Source organism: Anopheles coustani, chromosome X, assembly GCF_943734705.1.
Source record: "Anopheles coustani chromosome X, idAnoCousDA_361_x.2, whole genome shotgun sequence".
NCBI lineage: Eukaryota > Metazoa > Arthropoda > Insecta > Diptera > Culicidae > Anopheles > Anopheles coustani.
The window spans coordinates 10,952,054-10,966,228 of record NC_071290.1 but is presented as its reverse complement, the minus strand read 5'-3'; the positions used below and the strand labels follow the sequence as shown (position 1 = coordinate 10,966,228).

Genomic DNA, 14,175 nt, shown 5'->3' with positions numbered 1-14,175 from the left:
TAAAAATCTCGTGAATCTCGTCCAGAGTTCAGCTATAAACTAAAGTCCTTACTTTGGGTCCCCAGTTAACAAAATTCAAAACATCCGGAAGCTGTTATTAGAGTACTCATTTTAGGTATGAAAGACAAATCGACCTACGAGTACATAATTCAAAGTTATTCTAAAAAGTACATAATTCCAAGAATGAGTATTAAATAAATAGTAAGGATTAAAGCTTTGCAATATTCAAAATTATTGTTCTGTTTCTTTCTGGATTGGAAAGATGATACTATAATAAAACAAATAGGATTAACCCCTTCACAGTAGTGCCAAGTTGAGAAAAAAGCTCAAAAATTGTCATACTGGTTTTTTTTACATTTTTGTATAGTTTTTGGTCTAGTATTGAAGAAAAATTATTCTTTCCTGAAAGTTTTAGTATTTCATTGATTAAATGATGGTCAGTTTGCATATGTACCATTTGTGATTTTAATCAGTAATAATTTGCCAATAATAAGCAGAACTTTGGTTCCCTTGCATCGGATAGAGTCAAATAAATGAATCAACATTTACAAACACATAAGAACGAGTTTACGAAGCAGGTGCACTCGAAATAAATGCCGCGTAACGAAGGTCGAAACAAAGCGTGCGACAAAAAAGCAGTACAAATTCCATCCGCTTGCTCGAGTCGGGCTCGGGCAAAACCTGTGAAAAGGTTAATAACACTTTCAACAAATCGTTTTAACCCGCGCTTTCGGGCTCTTTTTCATCATTTGACCCTTTTCAGGGAGCGTATGCCGACCCCTGATCTAATCGAACCTCAGCCAGCCTGATGTGTTGGATCTTCCGGGCGCCACTTTGGTGCAGGTTCGAGTGCAAAACAAGCGCAGATTACAAGCTGACGAATGCGATACGTACGATTGCAAAGTTAGTCAGGTTCTTCCCACCCAAATAGGGGTGAGAGGGGAGGGTGGGAGAAAAGGGTTAGGTTCAAAAATATTGTGAACAACAAATAAGCACACGATGGTGGTTATCGGGCGTATCAAGCGAACCTATGTTGACTAATTACGTGGACAGCTTTCTAAACACCGCCCGACAGGGAACACCATGAGTGATTGCAATGGAGCCAAGTTGTGCAGGTCCATTTCCGACAGAGATGCGTACCACTTATCGGCGGGAGGATCACAGCGGTTCACTTCGAAAGGCGTCTATGTTACGGGAAGGCGGGATCCTCCTCAGCTAAAAAAGAACTGTCAGAAAAGTCGGTGAGGAATCACCTTGGTTGTTGATACCGCTCCGTTCGCTGATTGGACTATATCCTCATCCAGAGTTCCTTGCAATTCTGAGACGATCTGGTAAATCCAGCCTCATTTTACTGACTCCATGGAGCGTCAATCACCTTTTAGACACACTAACGCAACATTAGAATCGACGAATGAAACCAACACGACATCTCGGTGCCTTGCCGGTTCGCAGGGTTCAAACAGTGCACACAAACGATCGGAAACCGATCGAAGTAAACAGTGGTGAGGCCGGTGGATCAAAAGCCAAGGAGATAAGCTTGAACTCTTGTCGGCAGAACACACGGCGGAAGATAATCAGCGTAATTTAACAAGTGCTCCAAAATAGACGCAAAACAAGCACGCGAAATATGATCCCGGGGTTAAGGTGAAAGTGGACAGTGTTGAATTGATAAATCCACCATCATCTATTTTATCCTTTTCATTTCAATTGAATGTTGCAAATAAAGTAAAGAATAAGGAACTCTTGGACATAGACTCGGGTCACCGATCTATTAACTGCGTCTATTCTTGAAATGAAGCGAAATGTGTTACCGGCAGAAGGGCAGAATCCTGGCACTGGATGAACCTTACGCACACATTTCATCGCCGACTTTATGTCTCCTTTTAGAGAAGTCATAAATCCGGCCTGTGCAACAAAGGCGTCATAAAAACCTGACGCAAATTTCTTCTTATGGCATTATGGCGCGAGGCTCGCTGGAGGATCGTGATGCCCAGTAGCCATAAAGAGCCCCCAAGGCAGAGTAAACTCGAATTGTTTATTCTATTGGCCAGTGCGCCGCGTCGGAGTGCGTGTGTTCGCGCCACCCGAAGTCGCCAAACGTGCGCGGAAGCACTTCGGAGCACGCCGCCAATGGAAGGTAATTAAAGAGAATGCGTTTTTTCCGTCTTTTGTGTACTCTTGCCGGACGGATGGGAAGGGTGGGGAGGGGGTCGAGGGAGGAAATATCCTGCCGGAGGTGCAGCGCTAAATGGAAGATTTATGCGCGACCGCGAAAACCGACCCGAACCCGGCCCGGAAAAGAGCGAAACGCCCAATATTAATGCATTTCGCTGCAGGGCGGGAGAGACCGCGCGATAATGTGCAACATGCGTGCCTCAATATCGCGTGATTGCACACTTTTTTTCCCCTCTCTGCACCGAGCGCACTTTTTTTCACCCTGCTCTCCCGCGAACCAGTGATTCTTACCCACTTTTGTGCACCAGCGACGACTACGGGACGGGGGTTTTTTTTTTATTTTATCTATGCCTTTTACATCGCATCACATGATTTGCACATTTGCCTTCGCTGTCTTTATGAAACGCTAAATTGTTCATTTTTTACCGGTTTGTTTGGAGCTTTACCGGTTTGGTAATATTTTAAATTTCTTAAGTCATGGCGATTAATGGAATTGAAAGATGTTTGAAAACTGGTTTCATGTACAATATTGTCATCAAAATCATCAGTACATAATATCATCCTCAGAAATGGGGTTAAGTTGCTCTGTTGTACTCATTCATTGCTCATTTGCTTTTGATGTCTTTATGAAACATTAAATTAATCATTTTTTACCTGTTCGATTTGAATTTTACCGGTTTGGTAATATTCGTAATTTCTTTAGTCATGGCGACTAATCGATTTGTAAGATGTTTGAAAATCGTCATCGAAAGTATCTATAAAAAATATCTTCCTCAGAAAAGGGGTTAAGTTACTCTGTCCTACTCATTCATTGCCCATTTCCTTTTGATGTCTTTATGAAACGTTAAATTAATCATTTTTACCGGTCTGAGTTAAGTTTTCTACGGTATATCAAACTTTTTTTTTACTGTCATCCGTGCCTAGCAAAGTACCGTTAAATCGCGCCTGACCGAATAACTCCTTACCGACAAACGGGACCCCGGAAATTTTGTGTCAAAGTGACGATTTGTGTACTTTTTGAAACCCGTTTCGTTCGCTACTCTACGAAAAGAGTAGAAAGCTAAATTCAAGCATGAAAATGATCAAAACGAACGGACATATATTTTATGTCAAACGTCTTCTGCAAGAGCCTATTTTGACGGTAAATTTCTAGAAATAGCAAATTTCAAAAGTCATAGTGATCAAAATATTTTATTTATTAATACCGGAATTGCAAATCGAATCCTAAAATGTTTCACATACAACATTATTTTTAACAACGAAATAATATCGTACTTGGAAAAGAGGTTGAGAAACTCTGCTCTACTCATTTTAGTAATGTATTTAACATAATGATGTATAATTTGCGCTTTTGTTTTCAGAGTCTATGAAATGCCAAATTAATCATTTTTCCCCGATTTGGTTTGAAATCATGGCGATTAAACTTTAAACTACTTCTAGTAACTAGCGGAATGCAAATCGAATTATTGCATTTGTTTAAAAAACATTCTGATGATATTCCTTAAACAGGGATGGGTTGAGAAGCACTGCTCTACTCAGTCGTTTTTCTGTTAAAATCCCGACCTTTTTTTGCGATTTCACTACACCCCTACTGTGTGTTCTGTTTCGGGGCTGCACTCCCAAAATGCAAAAGAAATACCAAAGCGAAGCGAAGGAAAGTGCCGATAAAATTAATGACAAAAGTAAGAAATAAAGCGAGAGATAGGAACCTGCGGCAAACGAACGCCAAGGAAAAAGGGGCACACCGGGCTGCAGTTCAATCCGCGTCGAATCGCATCGGAACCACCGGGTGCATCGGTTGTGTGCATTTTGCGCCAACCGAAAGCTCTTTAAAAACGGTCTTTAAAAATCGCATCGTAAAAGTGTTGCTTCGTGAACATTTTTAACCTACCTTGGAGTTGAACACGTGTCTACCGGAGAACGTTGATTACGGCGCGTCAAGTTTGAATGGTTCGGGCGCCCTTCCGGGAAGAAACCGCGGACTCCCGCTGGTGCCCCTAGCACCGCTTCCGGCGGTTGGTTGGTTTGTGTTGGTTGGAGGCTGATTGGCTCACGCGTTGCTGATCTGTCTTTCGTTTGGTCTGATTGATTGTAGTTTATCACGATTCAGCCGTGGGTTTTTTTTGGCAAAAACATTCACTCACTCTCTCCTTAACACTGGTACACTTGGTATCACCTGGGTGATGCACTTCGGGTCGACACTGATGAGATGGAAGGCGAACGGAAACAAACGTGCATATGTATAAATCAAATCTTCACTATCTTAATGACAGTTAGAAAACAACATCTCAGCCGGCGCGGATAGGTGAGTAATTGTTTGAAATTTCCGAATAAAATGTATGAAGCATGCACGCTTCGGGTCCCACAACACCCCAAGACACCGGTGATAAGGTGCCAGAGCCAGCTGTTGGAGTAGGTGTTTGCCCCGGACACGTTTGTTTGTCTTCGGTTTGTAAGACGGGGTGTTGGGTTGTTTTTTTTACTCACGCCCTCTCACTCGCTCGCTCGATTAAGTACACCGTTTTCCGGTGAAAGGAAACCGGAGGCTGCGAGGTGTGTGTGTTTCGTCCCCCACCACTCCCACTGTACTTTATCTTTCCTACTCAGAAATGGTGGACCTAAAATGAATGGGATCTCCAGCGCCAGGAGATCGGCACACCAGGGCAGACTGATTCACCGGGTGGGATCACCGTGAATCATGAGCCACAGGGCTGAAGAAGCCTTGAAGAACAAGTGTCACCAGCTTCGTCACCATTAATTGTTAAAAAAGATGGCCCCAAACCAAACAACGGAGGCGTCCGTTAAGCCGGTTGACTCAACCTGCACCACAAAACCCGGATGAGCTGAACTCAAAGCCCACCCGCCAACGCCGGCCTAACACTGGGGGAACACTCACGGGTATTGGCGAACCTCGTCCGCCGAAGCACTACGCTAGACTGAACTGCCGAAACTGGTGGACACCGAATTTAGCACTCCTGGAAACGTAGCACCGAATGCAAAAGCACGCCTAAACACGCGTCCGGATGGCGCGGGAACGGAAGTCCCCGGTTCGCACGTGCACCGCGGTCGCTAGCTCGGATGAAACTGTGGCTTGTGCCGTGGTCGGCCAACCGATACGCTCTTCACAGAACGCGCGCCAACGATTGAAGAAGCCGGCGAGCGCGAGAGAAAAAGGGCGAGCACGCGCACGTTCCGCGATGTCCGCGAGATAACGGGAGCATGGCGCTCAAGAGCAGCGCACCGTAGGCCGGAACCGTGGACATACGGTACATGAATTAGTTTTTTAAGCGATTGCCTATTCGGAGCCCAAAAGGGAGCATTATAAGTATTATCTTATCGTATCATCACTTTTTAACATTTTGTTAACCAATTTCAAAAAATTTCCCCGACACTTATTATAAAGTCTATTTTTTCTCGCCCTTGTTTCCTTACGAACCTTTGACAGCTTCTGCAGCTAGGCCCGGCTTTGTTTTTACGGACCGCTAACATCCGTGCAGTGTTGTGTCTGTTGTTTATAAGTTTTACTGCTTTTAATTAGTTTTGCAGTTGAAATATTCATTTGTTCTCGGTAGTTTTCGTACCTATGAAGTGGAGTATGGTCATCAGTAGCAGCATCGGCGGTAATCGAGATGTTCCAAGTAGTGCAACCCGAGTCAATCGGCAAACGCAATGCTGGCCCTTCCTAGGTATGTACAACCACCAACCAATTTTGACAACATAAATGAATAGGTCTTTCTATTGGTGGGTGCATAACGCCTTGCTGGAGCTATTTTGGATGGATCATCGAACCAACTCATTCATGGGGTGCTTCACAGTTCCTTTGCTCGTTGCGCTCTTTCCTAGGAAACTTCATCAATTTTCCTTATCTTTACCGAAAAAACGATAGTCAGCATTTTCATGCCTCGTTGTCGAAAATCACTCTTTGATTTGAGTACTGTACGGGAAAAAACTAAGCACGCATAATACGTACCACCAAGTTTAGTAAAAGGACAAACAAAAACGCATAAAAATATCGTTCGTAGTGGCGAGCACTTTCACTTTCTCCACACATTGAAAAAAATGTCCACAAAAATATTTTAGTGTGTATTTTAATAGCCTCAACAACTTTATTCATTTTCCTGCTTCATTCCATGTTTGTCGAAAGACGACTTGGAATTAATTATTTTATGGAGCAAATGAGCGTGTTTGTTTTCTTAATGGATTTTATGGGAATAGAGCAAGCTTAGACCAAATCGTTAAACCTGATTACAACGATTCGTGTCTTAGACCAAATCGTTCGTGCGATTCGCCACCGAATCGATGTACTCCGATATTACATCCTTAAATATAATTACCCAAATGACAGATTGGAGGCTAATTTGCTTTGGATTTTATAAACATCCAGCCATTAGAAAAAATAATAATTGCTGACAAATTACAATGAATAGGTTGATCAATAATTGTTTCAATACTGTTTGATTACGAGTTAAATGCAAATGATAGGAGGGTGGAACTTTGAATGATACCAGTCAAGTAAGCTTTCTTGCGGTAAAGTTAAAGTTAAGTGGTAAACGCTAGTTTAAATTTAATTAGAATTTCCAAACTTTGCTTGTCTAGCCCGAAACAGTTTATCATCGATTTTACAAATTAATAAATAAATATAAAATCTCATATTCCACTGTTACTTTAAGGGTTTTTGGTAAATGACCGCACATTTTGTTCGCGGTAGTACCACAGTGCGCTTTGCTCAGCATTACTTAAAAAACTCTCTACCAAGCACATCTAGCGAGAGTCTGCGATGCGCTCGAAATCACATACGGTACGGATAAATTCTCACCATTTCCACCGACTGGAGGCGCTCCAGGCGTGATTTTCCGAGAAACATTCCTCTCTCCATCTGCATAATAGCAGTCTTTCCCTATTTTCTTCCAGTGGAAAACTCTCCCTCTCTTTCGCTGTTCGTTGGCATGACCCGCGAGTAACAGGAAGCCAGCATAGAATAAAACAAGTAAAAAATAAAGTTAACGTACTTATGTTGGCGACAGCATTTTTTTTCGCCCGGTAGAAAAAGGGTTGTAAACACTTCGGTGCGAGGATCGTTGCGCTCTGAGCAGCTTGAGGGTTTGCCACGTGTTGTGGGCAATCTAAAGATGCGTGCTGATGCGGGGAATTTAATATGGGTTGATTTTACTTCAAGTAAATACGCCCAACCTCCCACTAGCGAATGCTGATGCCCGAGATCATCGTAGATCGGTATCCAACCAGCTCAGTACACCTACGAGCTGAAATTTCCGTTAGTCTATAACGTGGGGTACGGAACAGGCGTACATCAAAAGACGTTGGACACGGAAATAAATCCCACGTGTGGAAAAGTACCTGTTCCATCAAGAGAAATTTGATAAATTGTAAGATCGTGGGCTCGATTGATCAAACCAACCAAATTTTCCGGCAAAAACTAAGTCGGACTTAAAGATCAAGCAATGCCGGAGTTGGAAATCACTAGAGCATAAATGGAATAACAAACTCAATTCCTGGAGATCACCCAGCAAGTAAATCGCAAACACGGACCTAAAAAGTACACAATACAATAAACAAGAACATGAAAAATGGGAAGCTATTTTTACTCAATGTTTCGCTGTCCGCATAATAAGCATAACGATGTCCTTGGCGCTACAAATCTCCGACGGTTGATGTCTTGTTCTCAAATGTGGTTTCCATCCAAACCTAACAAAAGCAAAACAAATTTTAACGTGCGATCTGGACTTGTTTTAAATTGTTTCGCGTCAGATGTAAACGCTACGACTCGTGGGAGTTGGACATCAACAGTACCTGGACGCTCGAGCACTTGCCACACGTACGCATGCCATATTTTTAGGGATGAGCCGTACAAAACTCGTAACGCAACGAGGATACTGTTGTCCATTACGAGCATGTTGTAATTATTATATCGACCAAGACAAACGTCATTGCAAATGGCGTGAAAGAAGGAAAGGCACGGAAATGAAATGTCGGTTTGTTTGTTACGTTAGTGGAAGGTTAATATGCCGGAAGACTATTTTCAAACGATGAGCGCTCGGATACTCTATGTCCGATTGACGGTCGGAGCCAACTGCATCGTTATATTTCCATCTGGAAACGCCCACTACAACTATCCTATACTTTTTGCGATAGACGCGAAACGAAAAGATGGCGGACTCAATTTTAAATAATCTTTCAGTTTCAAGGGTTTTATAATGTTTCGTTTATATTTTCGAATAATTTTAACGCGTGATGATTTGAAACAATTTGAATTTCCACATAAGTGACCCACCCCAATCGACTCCGGGCGCCTAAAGGTATGCAATTTGCATGACATGGTTTATGTCACGTAGATATGTTTATTACTACTATATTGCATACTTTTGGTATGTAGTAATAATTTGTGGGCAGTTTTCTACTTTTACTAGAGTTTTCAAATATATGAAAATTTCACTTATGAGGTTTTTTTAATCCATTTTAGAATAAACTTAAAGATCCTTGATCATACAATTGTTGTAGTGGACTTTACGAAATCAGCGCCATTTTTTACATATTATAGTGGTACCATGAACTAGAAAGTTATTACGTTTCATCCCTTTGGAATAACATTCGGTTATGTAATATACAAAAAACACCCTGAATGGTTGCATTCAACTTTCTTATATTTTATCGTCCATGTTATAAGGACAAAATATACCGTGTTTCGTTGTGCACAATTTAACACAACCATTAAAATCGTTTCGAAAAGTAAAAATGATGTTGTACAGGGGAATTAGTTCTACTGCTATTTGTTTACACTTCTTTTGAAAGTCCAACCCCATCCGTTGAAGTTATTTGTACGAAGTTGTTGTGCGAATCAGATTCAGATTAACGAATCTCCAAGATTAATGAAACCCGGCTTTGCTAGAGCTAGAAGGAAGAAAATCAGAGAGCACTAAAGTTGTCTAAAATCTGATTAAGATTCATGAATCAGAAAATCCTCAAGACACACCAAGTGAGGAAAAGACATCAGCCAAAACTGGCTTGAGGGCCCTTTTTTGTTTTTTTTTGGTCGCATAATCCACACCTCTCCGAAGAATCGAGGAGAATCGTGAAGGTTCATGAATCGTGGAGATTTTTTCATTCAAGATTCGGTTCGTGAATCGAATCACTCATTGCAGAAGATTCATATGAATGAATCTCATCGAAAGATTCATTAAGCACAACACTAGTTGAAGTTGATCTTTCCGAACAAAGCTCTTTTCAAAGAATATTTTAAGTTGTAAATTGAAAACTATCGCTTTTCTAGCGCTGACGGAGCTTAAAAGTGTTGCGAACAATTGGAAGTCCCAAATCGACAAGAAATTAAAAAGAGAGAATCGGAAACACTATGGAATTAAAGTAGATTATTTGATTAAAATAATAATGAGTACAACAACACGAAAGTATTTATTGTGCGAATAACAGAGCTAATCTTTGCTTTTATTATTAAGAAGATTGCACAACAAGCTCAATGTTTTTTTAGTAACTTAAAAAGTTATCACATAACACTCCTTTTATGCTAAACAAATCGAAAACTAGGTTGTTGATGTACAAAGGGGATGTTATATAAGCAGAAAAAACGGTTTTAGATTATGCGTTTAAATATTTTCAACGGCGTGTTGGTTTGAAAGTGGCTTACTGTTTGCATACATTCAGGTGCAATCGTTCGAACTTCCTTCGAAATTCCCTTGACGACAAGAAGAGCGCAAAACAAACTGTTGTTCGTATTTCCTCGGGATGATAGGCGATTGGAAGACAATTAAAAAATAAGGCACACGATAATTGATACAATACGTCATTTTATTAGAAATGATTTCGTCGTTCCGTAAATGTAACTTGTCGTCTGCGAACAAGATATGGCATATGGCAATTGACGGCACGTTTGAGCAAAACTGTTGAACCGCGCATCCCGTACGGAACCGTGCGCGCTCGGTGTGCTTCACTACAAAGCAATTTGCTTCACAGACATCTTGGCTACCCGTTGTCGGAGCCGCTGGTCCTACCAAGCGCGTTGCAGCGTTTTTTTTAACGGAGGAAGTGAGGAGAGATTGAAGTTTTCTGAACTAGAAAGCGAAGGGGGGTGCTGGGCGGTTTGCTGGCGGGTCGCAATCGGTGCGACACGTGGCACGGGTTGTTGTTTTTTTTTTGGCCCTCCGTTGACGGTTTGCTGCTTAAGGTGCGATCGATACGATGACGAGTACGGGTAGGCGAATCTTTTTAACGAACATAAACAAAAACTCTTTTGGTATAACACAATCCATCAGCGGATCTGCTTGCTGGCTGGTTGGAGGGACGGTGCGGGAGGTGGGGTAGAGGAAGTGGGGAAGTGCCTGGTGGCGGCCGCTAGTGGCCGGAGCCGTGCCCGACACCGTAGTGGTAGCCCTCGCCGGTGACGGAACCGGACGCGACCGAGGCCGAACTGACGCCGGAGAAGCTGACCGGCTTGTGCTCGAGCGGCAGCAGCTGGATGGGCTCCGGCGCACTGTAGAACGTTTGCGGAGGCTGATACACCGGCTGTGGCTGCGGCGGCGGTGGTGGCGGCGGTGGCGGTGGTAGAGGTGCAGGAGGAGCGCTATATACAGGAGCGCTGTACACAGGTGCTGGCGGTGGCGGAGGTGGGTTGTACACAGGAGCCGGAGGTCCGTAGACGGGGCGTGGTGGTGGTGGTGGGGGTGGTGGAGGGGCGTGGTGATGCACTGGCGGAGGTCCGTAGACGGGACGTGGTGGTGGTGGCGGTGGTGGGGGAGGTGCGTGGTGTACCGGAGGCGGTCCGTATACTGGTGGTGGAGGGGCGTGGTGATGTACTGGCGGAGGTCCGTAGACCGGGCGTGGTGGTGGTGGTGGTGGTGGAGGAGGGGCGTGGTGATGTACTGGCGGAGGTCCGTAGACCGGGCGAGGTGGTGGTGGAGGTGGTGGCGGAGGTCCGTGATGTGCTGGCGGAGGTCCGTAGACTGGACGTGGTGGCGGAGGTGGCGGAGGCGGAGGTCCGTGATGTGCTGGCGGAGGTCCGTAGACGGGACGTGGTGGCGGAGGTGGCGGCGGCGGAGGTCCGTGGTGTGCTGGCGGAGGTCCGTAAACCGGAGCAGGCGGTCCGTACACTGGCGGAGGCGGGGGTGGAGGTGGCGGAGCGTGATGCACTGGTGGAGGTCCGTACACTGGAGCAGGCGGACCGTACACCGGCGGTGGTGGGGGTGCGTGGTGCACTGGTGGAGGTCCGTAGACGGGACGAGGCGGCGGGTGGTAGGAAGAAGGCGGAGGTCCTCCCTTTGAGTGACCTCCCTTGTCAAACAGACCCTCGAAGAGTCCGCTGAGGTCGAAGTCCTTCTTTCCTTTAAACAGTTGGTCGAAAGTGGCTGATGCGCACACCGTGAGTGCACACAGTACTAAAAGGACCTGGGAGAAGAGAGGTAAGCAGAAGGCACAGAACGTACTGGTTAGTCGCATGCAGCTTGATATACAGTACCACAGATCGAAAAGCTATTCTTGGGGTGCCTTAACCAGTTCTGAATCATTCTATCGATGTCCGGATCTCAAAATTCCTTGTAAGGCACTAGTGCCCTATATTAATCATTATATCCTCCAACTCTCGAGGAGCTAAAACCTGCCAAACCTAAGCTCTCATTGACACGCACTAATTTGTCTGGAGTACTCTCGTTACAGAATCTCGAAAATTCTGTTATGAACTCAAATCATACCGCTTGGCCGGTGTAAATCTAATCATCCAATCAATCTTTTCAGGGTCTCCAACTATGACCGATCTGCTAATGTGCAGCTGTCACGTTTCACATTTTCTGAGGGATAAAAACAGCACTTGCTCCCTTTGGCTAGAGAATCGGTAGCACACTGGTAAGTTTGTTGACACATCTGTGCTAAACGATCACGATATTCCAGATAGGGGCTCCAGTGAACTACCAAAAGGTATGCTAGACCAACGCTGACAAGGATCGTTAATCCTGTCGGTCGTAGTCGGTTGCACCTCAGCAACAGAAGCTGTTCCCGAGCGTTAAAACAATGGCTTGAATGTTGACCCGATGATTTTGATCGCTGATGATGATGATGATGATGACGGTTGTGCAGCCTGTGGTTGTATGAGTTCGTTCTAAAACAAAGCGGGCGACACAGTGTAGCACTTCCGTGCAACGGATTCTCCCGTAGGATGCTCCTGGTGTACAGATACTGTTCATTCTGTTCTCGCAAATCACGTATCACAAAGTTTGCCACTCTGAGCTGTTCTTCTGGACGCTGTTGTTCACACTTTAGCATTTGCACTATGGTTTGAGGCACTATTTGTTCCTGAATCGGTAGGCACTAGATCCTGGCACCTCGTGTGCCGGACAGTTCGTTTCGTTTTCGATCTCCCCAAAAAATTGGGGGACAACTCGCTTTTTGGACACTAACCTTCATGTTGGCTGCGTGCTGTATCAGATCCACGAGACACTGCCACACTGATAACTGGTAACGCAGATGCGTCCGATTTTATACCCTACGCCGTCGGTTGGGCTCTCCCGCTTCTTTCGGGCGGCCGGTTTCGGGCTCGCGTTTGCCCGCCACAGCATCTTCATCTGCCGAACGCGCGAGCTGTCGGTAGTCGGCGCACCATTGTGTAACGCCCTCCCTCGGCTTCCTGCTGCCCCTTCTACGCCGGGGCCGGCCGCTTCGGTGCGATCTCAGCTTCGGTTCGGCACGCTTCCTACCTTCCTACCCCGAGCAGGTCCGGATTTGATGGACGTGGGGATGCTGTCATGCGCGCGCTCATCATCACCATCATCATCCGCACCGTCTGTGAACCGGGCTGTCCAGGTCGTGTGCTTTGTTGTTTGAAGCGACGCTGCAACGAATCGATCGGCGGATCGGCTCTCGCAAACGCATTGTTAGTCAGCGGTAAGTGAAGGGTACGTACGGAAGTTGTTTGCACGGAATAAGATGTCACCAACCTTAGTGTTAAATAGTTCATTCTGGTACTCTCTTCGTAGGTTCTCAGACCCCGAACAGGTGGCGTTTGGAAGTGAGGGAGCGAGAAAGAGAGAGAGAGGGAGAAATTGTTTTTTGATTATTCAACATAGTTTTCATTGTTGCATTTTTCGGTTTGAAGTTTATCTGCGTTCCCGTCCCGTCCTTCTCCTTCTCCCCTAACAGGTGATCGACTAGCCTTCAAGCCCGAGCCCAGTGACGTCCGCCGCGGCCAATATTTATGGTATTATGAAACACGTGCCCCTCTCCTTCCATTCGTTGGACCCGCGCCCCTGGACGCGTCGGTCAACAACGCCCATTCGGCTGCCGATGAAGAGGAAGAAGATAAAAAGGTGCATCGATGGAAGCGTACGGCTGGGGACGATCGACGTCTCCCTTAGCGAATACCCATAAGCATTCAAATTTCCGAGTTCCAGTGGAGACCTCAAACATATGGAACGCATCCTCGAGTCTCTACCCTAAACCAGGCGCTGGGGTGGGGTCCCTATGCCGGGTGACAACGGATGCGGAAAGGAGGCGGTGTGGCAGATGGAGATTTCAACATGCTCCCCTTGCTTGCGCTCGGTCTCTCGGTGGTTTTGGAAAATATGTTGATATTTCTGTGCGATCGGAGTTGCCTTCGATCGGTGAGAGATTCACGACAGCGAGTCGTCCTTATTTCGCCTCATTGGAGTTGGAGTGAAGCCTGCCAGCATCCCTGGAACACGCGCTGGACGAAGCCGTCAACCATTGGCTGCTCATCATCACATCTGTATCCTTCCTACAAGAAGCAGGTCAGCGCTCAGTGCGGCACCACGCGGTTACTTAACAGCGACGCTGGGAGGCTGCTGTCGGATGGTTTACAAGCCAAGCTGATCGGGTTATCGAATATACCGACATCTTCACGCAGGGAGATACACAATTTTGCTAAATTTTATGCGAACTGGTTCGTTAGCGAGCTCCAAATGTGTAACAGAGCCATCCATTGGGTTTCTCGCTTTCGCATTAACCCGATGGCCTTCCAGCCGGCTT

The 14,175-nt window shown here is 45.3% G+C and overlaps 2 protein-coding genes across 2 annotated transcripts in view; one reads left to right on the top strand and one right to left on the bottom strand.

The window, feature by feature from the left end:
• Nucleotides 1–14,175, top strand: part of LOC131269461 (kinesin-associated protein 3) — a 49,810-nt gene that overhangs the window by 10,376 nt on the left and 25,259 nt on the right. The gene's annotated exons all lie outside the window — the stretch shown is intronic.
• LOC131269078 (uncharacterized) lies at nucleotides 10,537–12,597 on the bottom strand. The gene is made up of 2 exons (XM_058271394.1): nucleotides 12,592–12,597; nucleotides 10,537–11,586 (listed from the first exon to the last, which is right to left on the bottom strand). Exons 1-2 carry the CDS (start codon nucleotides 12,595–12,597, stop codon nucleotides 10,537–10,539), a joined length of 1,056 nt encoding a protein of 351 aa, XP_058127377.1.